This window comes from Rhineura floridana, chromosome 15 (assembly GCF_030035675.1).
Source record: "Rhineura floridana isolate rRhiFlo1 chromosome 15, rRhiFlo1.hap2, whole genome shotgun sequence".
Classification (NCBI taxonomy): Eukaryota; Metazoa; Chordata; class Lepidosauria; order Squamata; family Rhineuridae; genus Rhineura; species Rhineura floridana.
The window spans coordinates 17,577,761-17,600,269 of record NC_084494.1 but is presented as its reverse complement, the minus strand read 5'-3'; the positions used below and the strand labels follow the sequence as shown (position 1 = coordinate 17,600,269).

Genomic DNA, 22,509 nt, shown 5'->3' with positions numbered 1-22,509 from the left:
GTTCATGGAAAGTTGCAGCTCAGTCAAATATCTTTAGCTGGTGGCCCTGCACATGTTTTTTTTTTTCCCTGACAGAAACTGAGGCTGTTTGATTAGGGCTGGATTATCAGACAGGGCCTGTGATTTTCATAATTTTGCGTTGGTTTTGGCAATGTTCAGGAAGTTCCCTTAAGTTCTTCCTTCTCCTCCTCCCAACCAGACTAAAGAACAAGAACAACCATTTGTATTTTAAACCTGACAGAATTCTGTTGGCCATCTTTAAACACTCGGCAGAATATGCCAGTGTGACCCTATAACAATTATGATCAGAGAGCCAGTGTGACGTAGTGATTAAAGCAGAGAAATTCAAATTTAGATCCCCATTGAGCCATGAAACTCACTAGGTGATCTAGGGCCAGTTGCTATCTCTCATCCTAATTACCTCACCCGACTGTTATAAAGATAAAATTAGGAAGAACTATGTTAGCCTCCCTAAACTCTTTGGGAGGAAGGTTTTTGTTTATTAATAACAATAATTTCCCATACCCGCATCAGCCCCCAAAGTGCAACAGATGGTGCTAATTTCTTGTTTGCAGAATCTGCCACCCATTTTTGCAGCTGTTAATAAATTTTAAGCCAGTTTGCTTCCTCTTCTCCTGACAGAATCTTTCCAACGTACCAGTCATATAAACATCCGGTTCAGCTGGCAGCAAAATACCTGAAACGGCTTCAGATTTTTTTTCCACATGAGCTGTCCAAAATGTCGAATGCCGCCACAAAAAACAAAACCCTCCAAAATCCTAAGGGCATAATCTGTCAAAATTCAGCACTGTAAAATCCTACAATTATATTTCAGAGCCCCAATGACATCCACAAGGGTTAGAAATGCTTAACTTTTTGTCTGGATTGTGGCTCATGATTTGCATCAGAGTTCGCATTGGCTTTTGAACCTGGGAGGTGTGGGATCAAAACCTTGCTTCGGCCAAGGCTTACTGGGTGGCCTTGGCATGTAAGGATACACATCTGCATAGCAGCTACTCACACTCCTGGTTTGGTGCCATGTCATTCAGCTGGAAAGAGAGGACTTCTCTCTGGGGGGAAAAGCAGGGACCTCTCCTCCCAGGACTCCCCAGTGCCAAACACAAAGAGCCAGCTCTGCAGACCTCAATATCTGCACTAGCTCTGTTCTTGCCCCCTTCAGTCACACAGAAGGGCAGCGCTGATGTATGCCATAGCCTCTGTGGACCAGCCTGCATTAGGCACGTTGCACAAGCACAGCTAGCTTCTAAAAACAAATAGTTGTACATGTGGCCTCGATTGCTACATCTTAACCTTAGTTCTCCATCTATAAAATGGGAATCTGTTTGGTCTGCTTTAGGGACAGCCAGCTCAGTGGTGCAACTAGGGTTGGACCTCAGGGCTGGAGTCCAGGGTTAACAAACACACACACACCCCTTCCACTGCCATCCGCCAGATCTAGACTCCCCCCCTCCCCTAGCTGCTTTGATCTAAAAGAGGAACAGTGAAAGAGCCTGTTCACAGATGTCCCACATCACTCCTAGTTAGTCCCCCAAGTATTCCTCCTCCATCTGCCAAGGCACAGGGGCCTGGCTGTTGGAAACCCTGATTCAAGAGACACACCTACAGTGGAGGCTGGCCCATGAGGGCAAACTGGGCATTGCCCCTCCAACCTCATTCTGCCCTCAGCCAGCCCCCACCTGCCTGCCTTCTTACAGCCAGTCAGGGACTGGCTGTGCCTGTCATTGGCTCTGGCTTCACCTATTGCTGGTTTCCCTGCTTTCTGCCCTGCCAGTCCCAATGAGCAGTAACCACCAGTGCATACCAACTTGGCACTTTACAGGTAGCCTGCTCTATAAACGGTAACACTTAGAAAGTATAAAGTACTTTACAATGTTTTATACATTACTGCCATGATACAGTAGCTATAAGATGATTGTGGGGTTTTTTCTCAATGCAGGGAGAAATCCTAATAATAGAAATTAAGCACTGTGATTTTCTTTAACTCTGTTGGGTGGTAGGTGCTGTGGAAATGCCAACTTTCCTTTTGTCTGAGATGTCACGTGACAGAGGACTCTAAGATATGTTTGTCAAATGTAAATGAACGTTTATATCAGGCACTTCACCCCCAGCTTATCTTGATGTCTCACCTATTTCTTTGAAGTGCCAAGAGATCTCGTTAGAATTGTAGTTTTTCCTAAGGGATTTATGTTTTGAGATCTACATAGTAATTGGGTTTTAGTGTTGGAGGAAATTCATTTTGCTATCCACCCTGACCACGAGAATCTGTTCAACGCTGGCTCAGGAAGCCCCCTCATTTATTTGTGAGGTCACCCACCTTTCCTGAGCGTGGAAGTTTATGATGGCAAATAGGAAAGACAAAGGAAGAATGGAGACGTTGGTTTGTATAGATACGTGGAAGCTATCTTTTGAAGGCTATATTCCTTCAAATTAAGGAACTTTGGATTCTTTGCTCCCAAAGGGTTTATTCAGATGTTGTGCTCAACCATAATTTGGTTCTAGGTGAACGAGCCTTGAGACTTTCCAGACTTGTGTGCAGTAATTACCTGCCTCCCAAACCTAGTGTGGGACAAACCATAGTTTGCCTTTTCATCCAAGCAGTCATATCATGGTTGTGCTCACCTGTGAGCCAGGATCACAAACTAGGGTGTTTTTTTGGGGGGGCGGGTATTGATCCTAGCTCAGAGGACCACTGCAAGCCATAACTTGCTGGGTTAGGGGCAAACTGTGGTGGGATGGACGGATCAGTCTTATTTCTGGTCTGTGTCAATTTCACATGTGTTCATTCATTTCTGTGTTTTTTTTAAATCCTCATGAAAATTATTATTTAAATAGTTTTTCCTCACAAAATATTTTTTAAATTTCTTGTGTACTTTGTATGATTTTGTTGTTTGCATGTTTATAATTTTGTTTAAGAAAAACAGATCTCTAAATGTATTTTCACTCAAAGTACACATTTCTAAATGTATTTTATCCTAAAATATGCATTTTATGAGCAATAACTACATCACAAACTCACAGAAGTATGGAAGGGTGACTGTTCTGATCTGCACATTCATCCAGATCAGTTCATACTGCAACTCACAACTAATGAAATCCTCAAGTATCCTTAAACTGTGGTTTGCCTCAAGCCAGTATCTTGGAATTGTGCACAGGAGGAGGGAACGTGTGATCCTGGAGGTCCTCAAAATAAATAATGAATATTAATATATTACAATACAATGTTTGTTGTTATGTGCCTTCAAGTTGATTTCGACTTACTGCAATCCTATGAATCAGCGACCTCCTAGCATCTATTGTAAACCACCCTGTTCAGATCTTGTAAGTTCCAGTCTGAGGCTTCCTTTATGGAATCAATTCATCTCTTGTTTGGTCTTCCTCTTTTTCTACTCCCTTCTGTTTTTTCCAGCATTAATTGTCTTTTCTAGTGAAACAATACAATAATAAGAATAAAAAGAACTAACTAGAAACTAATCAACTAAAACAACTCCCAGCAGTAGATGAGTGGAAAATTTGTACATCAGTCCCAAGAACTGGCAAAAAATAGAGGTCTTAACACTGAAAAGCCATCAGCCATTGTGGGTGCCACAATCGGAAAGACCTTGTCCTATGCCCCACCCATCTGGGCTTCACATGACTGCAGGACACAGAAGAAAGCCTCCGTTTATCTGTCTGTCTGTCTGTTTGTTTGTTTATTATTTGATTTATATCCGGCCCTTCCTCCCAATAGAAGCCCAGGGAGGCAAACAAAAGCACTAAAAATACTTTAAAAGATCATAAAAACAGGCTTTAGAATATATTAAAAGAAAAGATCTTTAAAACATTTCTAAAAGCTTCAAAAACATCTTTAAAAAAGTTTGAAAACATTTTTTTTTAAAAAAGAAGGTTTAAAAACATATTAAAAAGCAATTCCAACACAGATGCAGACTGGGACAAGGTCTCTACTTAAAAGGCTTGTTGAAAGAGGAAGGTCTTCAGTAGGAGCCATAAAGATAAAAGAGATGCCTGTCTAATATTTAAGGGGAGGGAATTCCAAAGGGTAGGTGCCACTACACTAAAGGTCCGCTTCTGTGTTGTGCAGAACGGAACTCCTGATAAGATGGTATCTGCAGGAGTCCCTCACCTGCAGAGCGTAGTGATTGAATGGGTATATAAGGGATAAGACGGTCTTTCAGTATCTTGGTCCCAAAACTAGAACCTTGAACTTGACCTGGTAGCTAATAGGCAGCCAGTGCAATTCTTTCAGCAGTGGGGTGACATGTTGGCGATACCCTGCCACAGTGAGCAGTCTCACTGCCACATTTTGCACCAGCTGCAGCTTCCAGACCAGCCTGAAGGGCAGCCCCACATAGAGCGCATTACAGTAATCCAACTTGGAGGTTACCAGTGCATAGACAACAGTGGACAGGCTATCCCGGTCCAGAAATGGCCACAGCTGTCTTACCAGCCAAAGCTGGTAAAAGTCACTCCTAGCCACTGAAGACACCTGGGCTTCTAGTGACAAAGATGGATCCAGGAGCATCCCCAGACTACGGACCTGCTCTTTCAGAGGGAGTACAACCCCATCCAAAGCAAGCAACTGACCAATTATCTGAACTCAGGAACCACCAACCCACAGTGCCTCCATCTTGCTAGAATTCAGACTTATTTATTTATTTATTCGACTTATTAGTCGCTTATCTGGCTGAATTGTCAGCCACTCTAAGCGACGTACAAAGCAGAACATGCAACCATCAAAACATTAAGAGACTAACAATAAAAACTAACAATAACGGAAAAGCTAAAAAAACAGGAACAGCAAACCAAAAACATTCATCTTCCTGGTAAAGGGCAGTCCCCAAACAAATGTCACTAAGAGCAGGGGTGGGGGGCAAGGCAGGTAGAAATGCTTGCCCCTTGAAGGTCCCAGCACAGTCTCATCCCTGCAGCAGCACGACTCAGCCTGCAGCTCCTCCTGATAAGGCCCAGGCAGACTCAGTTTATTGGCCCTCATCCAGCCCACCACTGAGTTCAGGCACCGGTCCAGGGCTTGCATGGCCTCTCTCAATTCAGATGTTACAGAGAAATAGAACTGGGTATCGTCAGTGTACTGCTGACACCTTGCCCCAAATCTCCTGATGACCACCCCCAAGGGCTTCATTTAGATGTTAAATGGCATGGGGGACATGATGGTACCCTGCAGCACCCCAGAGTACAATTGCTAGGGGGCCGAAAGACAATCACCCAATGCTATTCTCTGAAACCAACCTTGGAGGTAGGATCGGAGCCACTCTAAAACAGTACCTCCAATACCCATCTCACCAAGTCGACCCAGAAGGATACCATGGTCAATGGTATCAAAAGCTGCTGAGAGATTGAGAGGAACAGGGTCGCACTTCCCCTGTCCTCCTCCCGATAAAGGTCATCCATCAGGGTGACCAAGGCTGATTCAGTCTCACAACCAGTTGAAGAACACAGTGGATCAGACAGGCTCATGTGAGGGAAGGTGATCCTTCGAATATTCTAGCACAACACTGTTTAGGGTATTGCATCTGATTGTGCCAAAGGTGCTGCTTTATGACCTAAAACCTGGAACTGTCAAAACAAGTCAGACCTCTGCTTTGGCCAAATGCCAGAGAACAAGGAAATGATATGCAGATACTTTCTTTTTTAGAATTGCATCTGTAACTCCATGCTATATTCACTCTCTGAAAAAAATGGGTTTTTATTTTCTTTGTAAGTGTGTGTGTGAGAGGGAGATTCCCCACATCTGTAAGCTTTATAATACTGCTGGACACACTACCAAGATGCACCTTGTTTCAGGTTGGACTTCCTTCCTGGATTTAATAGGAAACCTGTGGCAAACTGTGGTAGTTTTAGGGGTCTAAGTAATGGACTTTCAACTGATGGGTCAGGACAGTGGTGCACTTAGGTAATTTAATAATGTGCCAGGACCCTTTGTTTAGATAAGAAATGGAAAGCCCTCTGGTTCTCCTCATGGTGTTGGGATTACAGTCCCACCATCCCTGACCGTTGACCATGCTTCCTGGGGCTGATGGGAGTTGTAGTCCAACAACATCTAGAGAACCACACGTTCCCCATCCTTGCTTGAGATTAGGAGTGGGGAACCTTCAGCCCTCCAGATGTTGCCACAACTACAGCTCCCATGAGCTCCAGCCAACATGTCTAATAGCCAGGCATGAAGGGAGTTATAGTTCAGCAACATTTTGGAGGCACGTAAGTTAGCCATCCCTGCTTCAGATGGTGGTGCGTATTAAATTACTTGGAATGGTCTTATAGGGTGGGCTCTTTAGATGGTAATGTGCATTACTATACTTACTTCAAAATATGGTAAGCCAGCATGGCTGTGTTTCTGGCCCTCCTGTCATTCTGCTGAGCGGGTGCCTGATAGCACCCAAGGTGGGTCATCCCAATGGCACCACCAACATTTTTCTTTCTTGCTATTTTGGATTTTGTTTATCTTTTAAGAGAAGAAGGAAATAGGGAAAGGAATTGGGGGGGATCAGAAGTGATGGATGGATGAATTCCATTACCTTTAATACTTGTGCAGATGAAATAATTTTGACATTGCTCCATAAGAAGTTGCAATTGCAAAGATTCCCTGTTCTATAAATCAGTGAAAGATACAGGGGCATTATCTGCATCTGCAGAAGCACAAAAGTGAACTACATGGCAAACAAAAAATGTAAAAAATCAAAAACAAAAATGGAGTTCCATGATGTATTGTGGGTTTACAGGTGGACCCTGGATCTGAAAAGGTTGAAGACAACTGGTCTTTATAACCTCAGCTCATTGATTTGGGAGTTTGTTTTACGTTATAAACACTAAGGTTATATAGAGCATATAAACTCAAGTTTAGCTAAGACAGTGTGTACAAAAGAATGGAATGTTTCATGTCATGCGTAGAATGTCTATATATCTTACAACTTCTGAGATCAGTTGTCATTTCCTCCATACATCAAACTCTTGGCCAAAGTTCATACCACATCTTGATTCAATATTTGGTACAGTTATCAGAGGCATGATAACATCGATTTGGGGGCTGAATCTGGCCCCCAGGTCATTCCTGATCTACCTTGCAGGGTAGTCGTGGAGCAGAGCAAGTTAGAGTTTTATGGCTTGTTTGATAAACAAATGTGTGCCTACAAAATAGCATCCATCAAAGCATGCAAGTAAAGGTGCAAAGCTACATACCATCAGCATTTAGTCACTGAAACAGATAACATGCACAGAGCATGACTGCCTCCCCCTCTCCCACACACACACTCACAAACACAGCTTGAGACAGCAGGATGACTGTAGCTAATAGAGTTTGGCCGATCCCCCTGCAGGGCTATGATGAGATGGACAAAAAGGGAAGAGAGAGAGGGGAGGGGAGCCAGACAAGGAAGGAAAGGCCAAGAGAGCCTGGGCTGGAGATGAGGCAGATCTGATGAGTGACAGCTGGGCCTGGCATGTAACAGACATTTTGTCTGTTTGTTTATCAGGGCTGCAGAGATATCTGACCCACAGGGTAATTCCTCAGGGGCGAGGTGGGATTGCATTCTCCAGGTGCCAGACTCCTTGTGCACATCTGTTCTAGACCAAAGCCAAGCCTTTCTCCCTCTCCTTTGCTTTTTTGGTGACCTTGAGCAAGAACCGTCAAGCCTTGGACAGAGATACAAGATTCACCCCCCTCCCCTCACCTCATGGCTGCATCCCTGGTGCAAACTGGTTTCAAATCAAAGTTGGGACATTGTGGGTTCAGGGTGAAGGAGAGATGCATGAATTTGCATGTTACTGTCCATGCCTACCAATGTACATGTGCGCACACACACTGAATAACCCCCAAACGTCCTGTATATGTGTCATTGCTTTTCGTAGGATGGCAGGGCACAGTACAATTCAGCAAAATGTCTTCCTGCACTTAGAGATGCCATCTACATACCTCCCCTTCCTCCAGCCCCCCCCCATACACAAGGAAAACAGAGACAGCATCAGCTTACTAAAAGCCTACAAGACTGGAGGGTGACCACCACCCTTCTTCCCTAACCCAACCACCTCTGCCCTGCCTGCAGCCAGACACACTCACGCATCCACACATCCACATCCATTCATGGCCAAAGCGCTGTTTGGCCTTTGCAGGCTCACTGCCCACCACTCCCGTTGAACCTGAATTTCCTAGATTAATTTTTTTAATCTGTCCCCCTCTCTGCCTTCTGCTTTCTGCCTGCTCTGTCATTGCTTCTCACGCCCGGGCCTTTGTGCTTCCATTTTACAGATGGGAGCTCCATTGCCTGCCAGCCCACTGGCCTGGAAAACGGAGGCAACCCTCCAGCTGAATGGTTCCCACGCAGTCAGGGCCCAGGGCTGCGGCTGTCTAACAGTGAGGCGGATGGGGGCGAGAGAAACTGCAGGGTGAACCTCCACTGCAAGCACGGCCGGCCCAGGTAAGGTTGTGAGAGTGGCCCATTGCCCCTTTCTGTTTGTCCCCTTCCGGTATGCGGATTATGGTCTTGTGTGCCTCTGAAATGGGGGGAGGGGGAGAGGGAATCATTTGTTACCCAATTCTCTCCTGGGCGACCGTCCAGGGGCCACACACCGGTGGTGGGTGGGGGCAAAGGCAAAAGTAGGTGGAGCAATGAAATGTAAATGTCACTTTTGCGCAGATGAAACGTAAATGTCACTTTTGCGCAGTAGGTTAAGTTACTACACGCACTCACATATTCCTTTCTGTCCTTCATCCAGGGAAGCAAGAGGCACGATCAGAGTTCAAGGATACTTTCCAGCCAGGCAAAAGCGCTCAAGGAGGGTGTGAAGCAGGACCGTTAGGGGGTGTGGCTTAGGGAGTCCCACGGGTCAGGTAGAGAGGCTTGAAGGGCTGCGTTCAACCCCAGACCCCGAGGTCCCCACCCACTTTTTGAAAACTTTAGATTAAGTTGGGCAGGCCAGCCGAATGGATATGTGGAGAATGTGGCTCAGTAGACGAGGCCTAAACTCAGGCTCAGTCTAAACCTGCAGCAGTGGCTTAATGTGGAGGTGGTAGACTGGGCTCTCCCGCTTCCAGACTGCAGGGAGGGATGCCCATTTGAATGGCCTTCCCCAGCACTTAAAACACCCACATGTACATGCAAAGTTTCCTGAACACAGAAAGCTAGTAGATCAGAGAGAGATGTTTCGTCTATCCCTTTGCCTGCTATGCTAGTCTTCTGTGCATAAAGAAGGTTGTTTTTTTTTATCTTAGTGTACAGAAACAAACAAAAAGGCGTCCCTCTTGCCTGCTGTCTGAAGTGGTGCGATGCATCCAACCACCTCAATATGTTGCCATTTCTTTGTTTTGCAAATATGCGTAGACCAATCCTCAGCCCGGGGCAAAGCAGTGACATCATGGTGCTTTCACCACACAGCCATCTCATGACTTGGCCCTGTGTTTGCCTTGCCACGGCATAAGCGAATATTGACTTGATTGAAGGCTTGTGTATGTTGTTGAAAAGCCACTGTGCCACTGCCTCTCTGCACGATTCGCCATGCCAGTTTGCTCACATCAGTTGACCCTTAACCAGACCAGGTGAAGGAATACCAGAAGTGGAAGCACTGCAGAGAAATAAGCGTGCACATGCGCACACACACACACACATTCTTAATTCCCTGGTTCTCCTTCAGGGCAGGGAATATGTTTTAATTCCTGTGTTGTCATTATCGTATTTGTAGGTGCCTACTTTTTATAAAAACAAAAAAAATATGGTTACAGTAGGGCTCCGCTTACCGGCGTTCCGTTTTCCGGCGTTCCGCTCATGCAGCGGCTTTCAACGAGGGGAAATTCCCCGTTTTAAGGCCGTTTTTGTGCTTTTGTGACATTTTCACATCATTTTTGCATGACGTGGCCCATTATTTTCAATGGGTTTCGCTTTACTGCGATTTCCGCTTTACAGCGGCAGTCCGGAACGGAACCTGCTGTGTAAGCGGGGCCCGCCTGTATTGTAAAAGTTTTCAAATACATATAGTGACAGGCATAATGTCCAACAGTGGCAGAAAACAACCCCAGCACAATCAAACAATAAATAAATCTAATAATAATAAAAGAGAAGGGGCGGGGAAGAAGGGGAAAAAAGGAGCACAAGAGAGGTTGGAGGGCAAAGAGGTATCAGAATAAGGCACTGCAGAAAATAAAGGGTTGTAGGTGCCAACTGTAGCTCAATATGTTCCTGTAGATCAATATGTTGTGCAAAAGTCTCTGTCAGCACAAGGGCTGTTATGCTGGTGTAAGGACAAATTTAAAGGTTTTGCAGCACAAAATCCAGTGCAGCATTTGTGCTAGCAAAAGCTTGTTGTGTAACAGATTGCGCTACAGGGACTAGTGGGGCTACAACACTCTGTTGCACGACAACCTCATCAGAACCCAATAGGCTTCCTGTGCCTGCTCTTGCACAAGGATGTTCCTCTGGTACAAGCCATTCTGCTAGCGCAACTAGTACACCACTAAGTGACTTTGCCTTAGCTCTACATTGAGTGTTAGACTGGGGAGACTCTAATGCCGACTCAGCCACAAAACTGACTGGGCGACCTTGGGGCAGTTGTAGCATAACCTACCTCACAGGCTGGTTGTGAAAATAACATGCCAGAGTGAGGAGGAACTTTGTCTCACTGGAGGGAGGAGAAGGATTTTGAATGACACTGGCATCTGGGCATCTAGAGTTTTCCTACGCTGATCCTGAGCAATGAGTGTATGGAATTTCTGTAGCCAGGGCTGTAAAGTCTCTGTTTTTAAATCGGATTCTGCACCAAGAGAAGTCAGATTCTGGCATGTTTATGCATTTGGATGTGGGAGTGTGCATATATAAATATTTATTTATTTATTATTTTATTTATATCCTGCCCTTCTTCCCAGTAGGAGCCCACTCATTTGCATGCATAATTTATTCTGCTGCTGCTAATCAAGGGTCACATAGCTATACATGGCACTGAACCCTGTGCTGTGACCACTAGAAGTCCTGCATTGCCCCTGGTGTGGCTTCAGCTAAGAAATTTCCCCATCCATGGCCCCATGCTTTTTTAGGTCTCTCCTGCCTGCCTTAAGGACTAGAAGCATGTTGCTGTTTTGAAAAAGCGAGCAGAGTCTGACGATTCTGAATGCTCAGTAGTACTAGCTTTATTACTTTTATAGTGCAGTTGTGGAACACACACACACACAGCCCTGTTTTTGCCAAGGATCACCAGTTCCCTCCTGTTATCTTCAGCCGTATTAGATAGAAAGTGGGAGGGAACCGAGGAAGTGCTAGAGAGAGAGAAAGAGATCTTGGTTCCTCCGACACCCTCCCTCCTTGCTGTGTGCTACTACTGCTTCTCTGACCCTCCTTACTCCACATCTGGCCAAGAGTTGCTTAGAAACAGCAGCATGAGGCAGAGGAGCGAAGGGAAGGGAGGAGTGTTCTCACAGGAACAGGGTGGGAGTGCAGGGAAAGTCAGGAGGAAAGCCAGGTCTGCAGCAGACATTGGAGGCCTTCCTTCTTACCCTATCTGGACAGTGTCAGGAAGTTTGGGGTCAGAGAATGGAATGGCCAGAGAATTTAGTGAATGAAACAAAAACAGCCCTTTTGAAAAGATCCGAGCGGACGTCAAGGATGCAAGGGTGATGATCCTTTGCAAACGGTAGGGAGGGGGGAGGAGGAGGAGGAGAGGAGCCTGCTGAATGGTGCAGATGGCTCCTGAAGGTGTGCAACACAGTAGAGCCTGCCAAAGAACTGAGGTCACTTCCTGCAGCAGTTCTCTGAGCCACAGAGCCCTCCTGGAACTGAACAAGAGGGAGGGAGGGCCTTGTCGCGCTGGCTGGCTGGCTGGCTGGCTGGAGCCTGCAATGGAAAACATATCGGTGCCAAGCCTGGGGGGGAAGGGGAGAAAGAAGAGGCTGGACCTCACTGAAACAACATGTGAAAGATGGGGTGTGTGGGGTTGAGCGTGCAGGCATGGGAAGCAGGGCTGTGGAGTCTGTACGCCAGACCTTCAACTCCGACTCCGACTCCTCTATTTTTCTACTGTCCGACTCCGACTCTGACTCCTTCACAAATGGCAAATGTATATTAACTAGTAATAACAAATTTACTGTAGTAAAATGGTAGCACAAGGCATTTCATCACCACCACGTGAATCCAGAGCTTGGAAAAGTTACTTTTTTGAACTACAACTCCCACGAGCCCAATCCCTGAGGAAGAGAATGTGGAAGGTGCCTGGGCCATCTCCTTCCCAAACTCCCGGTTGAAGAGACTCATGCTGACCCTGACTTCCCCACTTCCAAACATGATGCGAGCCTCTCTGAGTAACAATACGGATCCTGCCTTCATTTCTTTATGCCTCATGTTTCATAAGGATTAGTGCACAGCTGAAGCCATTAATGTGTTCCCCCTTCCATGTGCAGACATCCTGGATAAATGAGCAGAAGTGCGTTACTCCCTTTTAACAGATGCATCCTTCTGAATATAAAGAAATACAGTAGGGCCCCACTCATACAGCAGGTTATGTTCCAGGCCCCTGCCGAAAAGTGGGGCCCTACTGTATTCCAGCTGCCACATTCCAGCTGACAGCGATCAGCTGGAGCGCGCGAGCTCCCTGTGCTAATTGCTGTCAGCTGGAACATGACAGCTAGAGCTCCCCATGCTCCAGCTGATCTCCCTGCTGGCACCACCGTATTAGCGGAACTCTGAAAAGCGGGACACCAAAAAGCGGGGCCCTACTGTATTTCAGATTGCCCATCGCCTAGCATGATGGCTGAGGTTTATTTTGAAAACTATGGGCATGATCCAGCAGAAGTTAAGCATTTTTTTGTAAAGTCCTGAGATTTCAACAGCACACACTTTAATCCCCATATTGAAAGACATGGGACTTGAAAATATGCTTAACTATGCTGGGTTGTGCCCCGTTGTACAGATTAAGTTTTTTGTTTTGGGGGGGGAATCAAGATAGGTTGCACCTGATTATTTGCCCATGCATCCATATGTTTTGGTCAATATTTGTATCACGATGCAAATATGTTATTGTTGAGCTGTGCTCAACTACTATTCTGGTTATTCTTTTTTTCAAGTGGGAGTTACAAGAAAATGTTGCAGTGTGCTCTTGTTCAAAATGCCCGCCACCCATGTCCTAAAGAACATAACATAAGAACATAAGAAGAGCCTGCTGGAGGAGACCAATCCAGCATCCTGTTCTCACGGTGGCCAACCATTTGCCCATGGGAAGCCTGCAAAGAGCACCCTCTTCTCTTCTGGTTTCCAGCAACTGGTATTTGGAAGCATATTACAAAGCATAGCCATCATGGCTAGTAGCCATTAATAGCCTTATGATAGCCTTTTCCAGAATTCTCTATTTCCCCTCCCTGCTAGTTTCCCATACCGTCCCATCAGCCCACGCAACATGCTCAGTCCTCACTGAAATGTTGCTGGAAGTTCCTCCCCTCCCCTGGAGGCAGATTTTTCTTTTTCTTTTAGGTTTTTTGTACATCTGCACTTTTTGTTCACACTTCTCTTTTTTGGGGGGGTGGTGGAGCCATTTTGGCTACAAAAGGATAAGCACTTGGAGAATGAGTTTGCTCTTAGTATTCAGCAGGAGCATGGAATCTGCCCTCCAGATGTTGCTGACTGCAACTCGCATCATCCCTGACCACTGACCATGCTGTCTGGGTTGATGGAGTCCCAACAAGATCTACAGATCCACAAGTTCCTCAGCCTGGTATATAGGATATATCTGACAATTTTATTTCTTTAAAATATTTGCACATTGCATCTTCTACCTGCAGAGCAGCATGCAAAACTAAAACTTCATAACACAGAAGGCGGCAGTAAATTAAAAACAGATAATGATGTGCATTGCAAACTTTTCAGACTGCAGAGATCAGGGGAGGGGAACACACTATTGAGCTGGGCTGGGCTGTTCTCAAGGGAAAGCCCCTGCCCTTCTGCCCTTGCTGTGGCTCAGCCTCTTTCTCCAGCACCAGGCCTGGAACCCCCTCAGCCTTCTTTAAGCACAGCCTGCAAGCCTGGAGCTGCTTCCCGTTAGACTGGAGCCTCGGGGCATGACCACATGGCAATTGTCTGTCAGGGCTCGGATGCACTCATTCAGAATGGCAACTGTGCCAATCCCCCATTTGTCTATATCACAGACTTTGCAGGGTAGGGGGCATCATTCAGTCTCTGCAACTGGCACAATCCACCCAGAAAAATGATCTGTAAACTTGACCTGAGTGCAGCAGTGCTTTCCCCACTTGTGATTCCCAGCAATTGGTATTCAGAAGCATACTGCCTCTGACAATGGAGGTAGAACATAGCCATCCTGGCTTGTAGCTATTGATAGCCTTATTCTCCATTGCTTGGTCGCACTGTTCTCTGGTGGAATGCTGGACTCTGGTGAGAGGCATAGATCATAATTCCAGTTCCAAGGTTTCTGCAGTCCTCTTAAGAATCAAGCTGTTTTGTTTGACAAGTAAGACCTGCCTAGACTGGATCACACCAAAGGTCTATCTGGTCCAGCACTCTTGTCTGCATCCATAGTCAGCCATATGGTCCTGGGAACACCACAAGCAAGATATGTCAGAGAGAGAGAGCCATCTCCTGTTATTCTTCCCCATCATCTGGTCATGAAAACTATGTAGCAAGTTCAAGGGCAGTCCCAGTCTTAGCTGTGATTATGGTTAATAACTACTGATAGTCCCACCTTCCATCAACCTGTTGAATTATATGCTCATTTTTACTAGTGTCAGACACAATGGCGAGTTGCATTTCTTTTTCTGGAAGCAAATTCATTATGGGTCTGCTGGAAACACAAGTTTCAAGGTGCATTTTCATGACCAGGTGTGCTTGTAAGGTTCACCTTTTTTCAATAAGGTTATGGTCATGAACAACACCGAACAGGGACCATAGTTTATGCTACAACAACAAATGGGATTTCTCATTCCCAGCATTGCTTTGGAGCAAATGTTTCTGCATCTTCAAAATAGCAGGTTTCAAAGGAAGGAAAGAGGAACGTCCTTGATGCTTACAGGAAGGGAAAGGCAAAAGCCTGGTGGCCCAAGCTGTGGTGGAGGGCAGGGGGAATGCAGTCAAGAGTCAGCTGAGCCAGGTGTTAGGGTGGGGTGTGAGCAAGGTGAGTAGCAACGTAATGGAAACCACAGTTTACCAAGAAGCATGGCGTGGAACAGACTTGCAAATAGACCAATCACTTGGTGGGTGATTAGCTGGCTGGTGGGTCTGTGAGAGTGGGAAAAGGAATGAAAGCAGCTTCTTTAGAACCCAACAAATCTCAGCTAGAAGAGTGGGTGAGAATGGGCTTTCCAATCAGGTCATCTGTATTTGAGGCTGGTGCTATGTTAATATTTATCCTAAGTCACTCAACTGCTTCCAAGGAGTGCAAAGTGTTGACCCAGTAACCCTTTGTGCACAGGGTCCACTAGATGGTTGTTGTCTCTTAGCCCACATAGTCTACTCATGTTTGCCATAAGATAACCTCTTCTTCAATACTTCCCTATATTTCCCAATTGTGCACTACAATATTGAACCACAGTATCAATGGGAAGCATCAAGGCAGGGCTGGCTTAGTGAATCTATCTGAATGTAGGCCTGGATAATTAATTCTCCAGCCTAGGACCCCTGAGGTCACTTGCTAGGTAGGAGCTAAAATTCACCAGGCAAGGGTAGGAGGCCATTATTTATATCAGGACTGGCCAGTTCAGAGGCTTTGTACTACCTACCAATTGCAGGATTTGACATTGCAGGACCCTTAAGTCCTGAGAACATATCCTGGCTCACTCCACTAGGTTCCTGATTTAAATTCTGGAAGACTTGACAAGAAAATTAGAACATATCAAGAGCCCTGCTGAATCAGGCGAAAGGCCTATCTGGTCCAGCATCCTGTTCCCACAGTGGGATGTCAATGGGAAGCCCTCAAACAGGATCCAGGTGCAACAGCACTCTCTCCACTTGTGAGTCCCAGCAACTAGTATTCAGGGGCTTATTGCCTCTAACACTGAAGACAGAACATAGCCATCATAGCTAGCAGTAATTAGTAGCTTTATCTGCCATGAATTTATCTCATCATCTTCTAAAGCCATCAAAGTTGGTGGTCATCACTACATCCTGTGGGAGCTAATTCCATAATTTAACACTGCAAAACCCCTACTAGAAGTCCCCAACTGATAAGAACTGCTGGATCTGTGTGCATTTGCTCCACGTGGGGAATCACAAGTTGTTCCTGCAGCACTTATGGGGCAAACGTCCCAATGCCTACCACTGTGAATGCTGCTACAGAAAGTCTCTGCAACACATTGAACTGGTGGATTCTTTGTTCTATTCCATTTTTAACAAATAAAAGAAATGATAGAACCACACAAAAGAATTGGAGTTAAAATATATGCTGTTAGCTGTGTAATATACAGAGTAAAGTATAAATACCCGAACTCATTAAATGAGGTTCCTGGGGAACCATGCACGACTACAAATCTGGTGGAATCTTGACCCACCAGTTGGAAGTCTCTGGACTGGAAACATACCTTGTTAAAAATGAAAGCCAGTATGTTCCTCATTTCACTCATTGAGGCTTTAAGAGAAACTATCCGCTTTTGGGAAGCAGGGTTAAATAATCTTACAAGGGTGCACACAGGGCTAGTTGCCTTTAAAACACAGAGTGCATAATAATGAACCATTGCTCGAGCAGTAGGACCACTCTGGAATCACACTTGCCACAGCTGGTTTTAAACAAAACCCATTTTCTCCCAGGTCAAACCTAGGTGAAATTAGTTCTGCCACTTTGCAGCAGAAGTGGGCTGTGCACAACATTGATTGTCCAGTGTTTGTGACAATATGAATCTACCTTCCTATCCTCCCAAAATAGTTCTGCTATTTTAAAAAAAAGAAAAACTTGAATGAAGTTTCCTAGTATAAACATACAAATTGGACTTTATATAAAAAGGTGGATAGTCTGAAATATGGGGAGAGGGGAAAAACAAATAACAAATCAGTATTTGAACTGGTGGTATGTACATCTGTGGATCGAATTGTAAAGGTGGGAGAAGTCAGACACATTTTGCGGGGAGCGGGGGGTGAGATGCAGATTTAAGCACCTTCTTGTTCAAGGAGCACTAGGGACTTGTTCTACACAACCTCCTTAGAAGCGAATGGGAAATGTGGAAGATAACTTAAGCTGGTTATTATTTCAGGATGAGGACAGATCTAACACTGTGGATAAAACACACACATACCCCGTTCATTCCAAAGACACCACTTCCTCTTTTGGAAGAGGGATGACCTCCGCAAAACTGGCTCTGCAAATTTCCAGCATGGTGAATTTAGACTGGGGAGAAGGAAGCTGCAGAAGGTGCCTATTGGCTAACACCTATAACATGGCCAACACACCTTTGTCACCCCAGTTCCCCCAACAGTATTGCAGATTTTAATAATATTTTATGAATGCGGGGGGCAGGTGAAGGTGGAGAATGGATGTAAAAGCAAATAAGTATGCATGAGCTGGTTTTTAAAAATGGAAACATACATTTGAAAGGGCAAAGGGGGAATGTGCTTCCTTTGTGCATTCTGACCGTATGAATTGAAAGAGAAGTCTCAGACATCTCAGCCAACCTCTGCGACTTCCAGCCACATTTGTAGCAACTCTGTGAAAAGATCCAGCTGGCACATGTGGGACTCAGTCTTGATCTGGCTTTTGGAATACTACTAGCATCACATGTGTAGAGTGGTTTGTGGCAGTGTGTGAAAGCTAAGGCCTAAGCAGCCAAACTTTGATTATCACTGGAAGTAATCTAACCAGTTGCATTCTTAACCATTATATGCCATCAGAAACTTGGGCTCCTGGTTTGCTTCCCTTGCCGCTAATATAAATCTAGCAACAACAACAAAGTGCTTCCAGTGTTACTCTTACCCTGATGATATTCAATTGCCTTATAAATGGGGAAGTAAAATGGGTTCATGGTCCTGGAAGCTGGAAGCAAGGTTCCCTAGCAAAGCATCTAGTTCTTCATTGGCGTGTGTGTATGTCCACACAATGGGTGACTAGGGAAGAAGATCTTTAGCAACCTTGTGCTGGCTGGGGCTGATGGGAGTTACAGTCCAAAACATCCAGATGGCACCAGGTTGACAAAGGCTGATCTATAGACTGTGCTGTTGTCTATGACCAGCACCTACAGATGGGAGCAGAAGGTCAGCCAGGGATTTCTGGAGCTAAGTAAGTGAGTTGGACACTAAGGAGCTCAGCTGTTAACCCAGCAAGGGTCATCTGCCAGAGAAGAGACTGAGCAGCTTATATCCTCACTGCCAACTCCTCCTTTTCCTGGTCATCTGCCATGTCAATATTCAAGGGGGAGGGTTAAAAACCCTAATGGCTCAGTCTGCCATTGTAGGTATGCATTGCATACCTTGTGCAATCTTTTATTTTACATTTTATACCATCTGATTTTTATTCATAATCTGTCCTGCCCATAAGAGCTCAATATGCCACCCTTGGTGTGTGTTTTTAAGGATAGATATTGCTACATAAACTCCTCACTTATAAAACAGTAAGTTTTTAAAATGTGTTTTTATTCATTCAACGTGTACTGTTTTGTTAAAAGTTTTGCTAAAGTTGATTGTGCTGCTATAATAAACCTTTGGGGTTTTTTTTCCTCTGGACACTTAAATAAGTGGGGAGGGACTGTAGCTCAGTGATAAAGCATCTGCTCTGCATGCAGAAGGTCCCAGAATCTTTCGTTAAAAGGATCAGGCCCAGGTGATATGAAAGACCTCTATCTTTCTGAGCCCCTGGAGAGCTGCTACCAGCCAGAGTAGGCAATATTGGGCAATATGGCTAAATAACCTGGACCAGTGTAAGAAAGCTTCCTGTTTTCCTATACTTACCAAACCGCTCTTACATTGCCTCTGGAAGATCCAGAGACTTTGGTAAACATTCATAAGGAAAGGAGTTCCAGAGTTTGGCGAGCAAGACACGTCTGACTGCTGCTGGGGGCACATTAAGGGATGCATCATGTGGCAGCAGTGTTTGCGTGCAACAGGGAGCTATGGCTAATTTCGGCTTCCTTACATAAATACCTGTATGATAAATCTACTAGATAAAATATTTACTGCATACATACATGCTTTTTTCCAAGCCAACATAAACTAGTTTGCATCTGTTAAAAAAAAATACATGAGGCACTTCTTAGGGCAAGAGCAAATGTTCAGCAGCACCCACACGTTCATCTGAAGGAGTGTGTGGCGCCGAAAGGAGGGTCGCAGTGTGACCATGATTTGCACAATAGACAATCTGAAAAAGAGCAACTGTGACTGATCACACATATTTCAGTGCATAGTTCATATATCATGTTTGGGGAACCTTTGGCTCTCCAAATGTTGCTGAACTACAGCTCTTGACATCCCTGGCTATTTACTACGTTTGTTGGGGCTGTTGGGAGTTGTAGTTCAGCAACATCTGGAGAGCCAAAGGTTCCCCACACCTGCCCTACATGATCATAAAATGGATGCTTCTGTCTACATGATCCTCACCAGTCACAAATCCACTGGTGACCCCACATGTTAAGAACATAGGAAGCTGCCTTATATTGAGTCAGACCATCAGTTCATCTAGCTCAGTACTGTCTACACTAGGGGTGGCGAACCTTTGGGACTCCAGATGTTGCTGAACTACAATCCCCATCATCCCCAGCAAGCATGGCCCATGGGCAAGGATGATGGGAGTGTGGTTCAGCAACATCTGGAGTGCCAAAGGTTCACCACCCCTGGTCTACACTGACTAGCAGCAGTTCTCCAGGGTTTCAGGCAGGAGGCTTCCCAGGCCTACTGCAGATGCTGGGGATTGCACCTGGGACCTTCTGCATGCAAAGTAGATGCTCTGCCACTGAGCTATGGCCCATCCCTCCCATTCCTACACATAAGCTCATGGATGCTATACAATGTGTTTGAAACAGGTGTCTTTATTGACCTTAGACTATAACATGATATTCTTTCTTCATATTTCTATCTATCCATAGATAGAAATAGAAATATATAAATATATTTGAAAATGATATTCCACCCTTCTAATGCATGTGCATGACTCAGGGTGTCTTAAAACAATCAAAAATCACAATCTCAACAAAATATAAAAACAGTATAAAATGGAGACAAGCTCAGCAGATAAAAACAGTGTTTGTCACATTAAAAAACAAGTTATCTCCCAAGCAACACAAGAGCTTTATTTGTCTGGCAAGATGGGACGGGGGGGGGCAGTCTCTGTGTATAGGGTCTGTAACACACGTACCACATAGCTTGGTTAGAACCAGATCAAGTTTCCTTTAGGAGTCTGGATTGTATATCTTCAAACTCCAAATAGAGATGACTGAATGCTCCTCCATATAAAACAACCCTCTGTGCACAGATAAGTAGCTGTCAAGCAGCAGGCTAGATAAGAATCGCCCTGATATGCTAGGTTTCTATCAGCAGGGAATGCTTTTGTACGAAGGAACATACCATCATATGAGCATTTGCCTGTCGCTTAAAATGATACAGTCCACACAAAAGAAGAGCTTCGCTGAATGAGACCAAAGGTCAATCCAGTCCAGCATTCTGTTCTCACAGTGGCCAACCTGATGCCTCTGGGAAGCCAAAATGCTGACCACCTCAGAGAGAACTAGGGCCCCCGTCCTTACCATTAGGCAGTGTGCAGCAGCTGGTTTTTGGTGTAACTGACAGGACAGCAAATTGTTATTTAAATTATTTTACTGCCGGGGAGAGGCACTTGTGAGGTTTTCTGCCTCAGGTGCAACAATTGTTTGACTGGCGTTGGGTGCTCTGCATCTTGATGTGGGGTTGGGGGGTTGGGGCAGAGAACAGAAACACCATTTGCTGCTTGCCTCCGGCAGCAAAATCTCTTGGACAATGCACATGTTCTGCCTCACATGTACTCATTGCTCCCTTAGTCTCACCCTAGGCCAATTATCAGTCCGGCCACTCTTAGGGAAGGCTTCTCCCAGCTAGCCTAGAGATGCCTCAGACTGAGGCCTCATCTGCACTATACATTTAAAAGCACTGTTATCCCACTTTCAACAGTCATGGCTTCCCCCAAAGAATCCTGGGAACTGTAGTTTGTGAAGGATGCTGAGAGTTGTTAGAAGACCCCCAATTCCCCTGACAAAGGAATTCCTTCCTTCAGCCTTCTTTTTTAGGCCCAGGATGAGGGGAGGCACAGACGGTGTCACTGATACATTTAAAAAAGTTTTTCGTGCCAGGTGCGCGTTCCCTTACCTGGCTTTCGTCAAGGAAAGTGCTCGGCTACTGTCGCACAAAAAGGGGACCTGCACAAAGGGGGCTTTTTGTCAGGCAAGTAGCACAGCCGGGTCAGAAAGTTTAAACGGAAAGTGGGAATAATTTTGGGAGGGGTTTTTAACCATTTAGCAGACATGGCGGCTTCAAAGTGGGATCTGTAGCTCATCAGGGACACCTAGTGGAGATGTGGCTGCAAGAGCCTGTAGCCAAAGGTGACTTGCACTAATACACAAGACACTCTGGTTACTTCTTGTTAATACATCTGGAATATCTGCTATCCTCCAGTTTCATACAATCCCTTTTTATAGTTCCCATTTCACCTATTGGCATGCATCTGAAATATCCACATTTTTCTTGGTCAGAGTTACCCACTACAACCCTGGACAGAGGCTCTGAGCCTTTACATGACAGACAGAAATGGAAACGATTCCCTTCCTCCCGTGACTGCACCTGCTGAATTTCTGCCTGTCAGTAGCTTGGTACAGGGCCTCTGTTCGGGGAAACAGGAGCATCCTTTCCTCTCCCTACCCTCCAACTCTTTAACCAGCCTGAATGTGAGTGCAACCAAGGTCATAAGAGATACCTAACCCACATTAAGAGTGCAGCCCTAGACACACTTACCAGGGAGTAAGCCCCATTGAGCTCAATGGGACATAACAAATGTCAAAATCTTCACAATGTGAAACAGCCTTGCGTGGGAACAGTGTGGAATCTGACAATGGCCTGTTTTGTTCCCTGTGAGAATCAGGATCAAAATAGGCATAATGTATGACTTTCATGACCAGATCTTCCAACTTTTTTCTTTATTGGTCTAAAGAGCAGCCATGGGATAATTGGGTGTTTAACCCTCTCCTCAGTGCTGTTTTCTCAATCTAAATAGCATCCTCCCCTCCAAGCATCTGTTAGCACTACAGCAGAACAAAAATACAGATCCCTGTGTTGAGCTGGTCTTGTTTTTGTTTCGTTATTTTACTGTAGTGTGAATAGCAGGTTTGGGAGGATGTTTCGATCGGGAAAACAGCAGATAGGAGGGTTCAGTTCTCCCTCCCTGAGCATGTCCGCTCCAGTCCAAACAGTCACAGGTCTCCCACGTCACATCTGTTTTTGTCCTCAAGAGGTTTTGGTGAAGAATAAAGATGTTACAGCAATTTGTTGTCTGTCATGGCCTAAATACACCAGTGAGAATGACCCTCTCAGAAGAGTGCTTTGGTTTTAGGTAAAAAGG

The 22,509-nt window shown here is 45.2% G+C and overlaps 1 protein-coding gene across 12 annotated transcripts in view; it reads left to right on the top strand.

Moving 5' to 3' along the window:
* AHDC1 (AT-hook DNA binding motif containing 1) overlaps positions 1-22,509 on the top strand; it is a 236,896-nt gene that overhangs the window by 194,792 nt on the left and 19,595 nt on the right. For all 12 annotated transcript variants that reach the window (XM_061596830.1, XM_061596829.1, XM_061596832.1 and 9 more), the window contains one exon: positions 8,279-8,447. In XM_061596830.1, the coding sequence (XP_061452814.1) occupies positions 8,279-8,447 (169 nt within the window). The remainder of the gene's footprint in view (positions 1-8,278; positions 8,448-22,509) is intronic.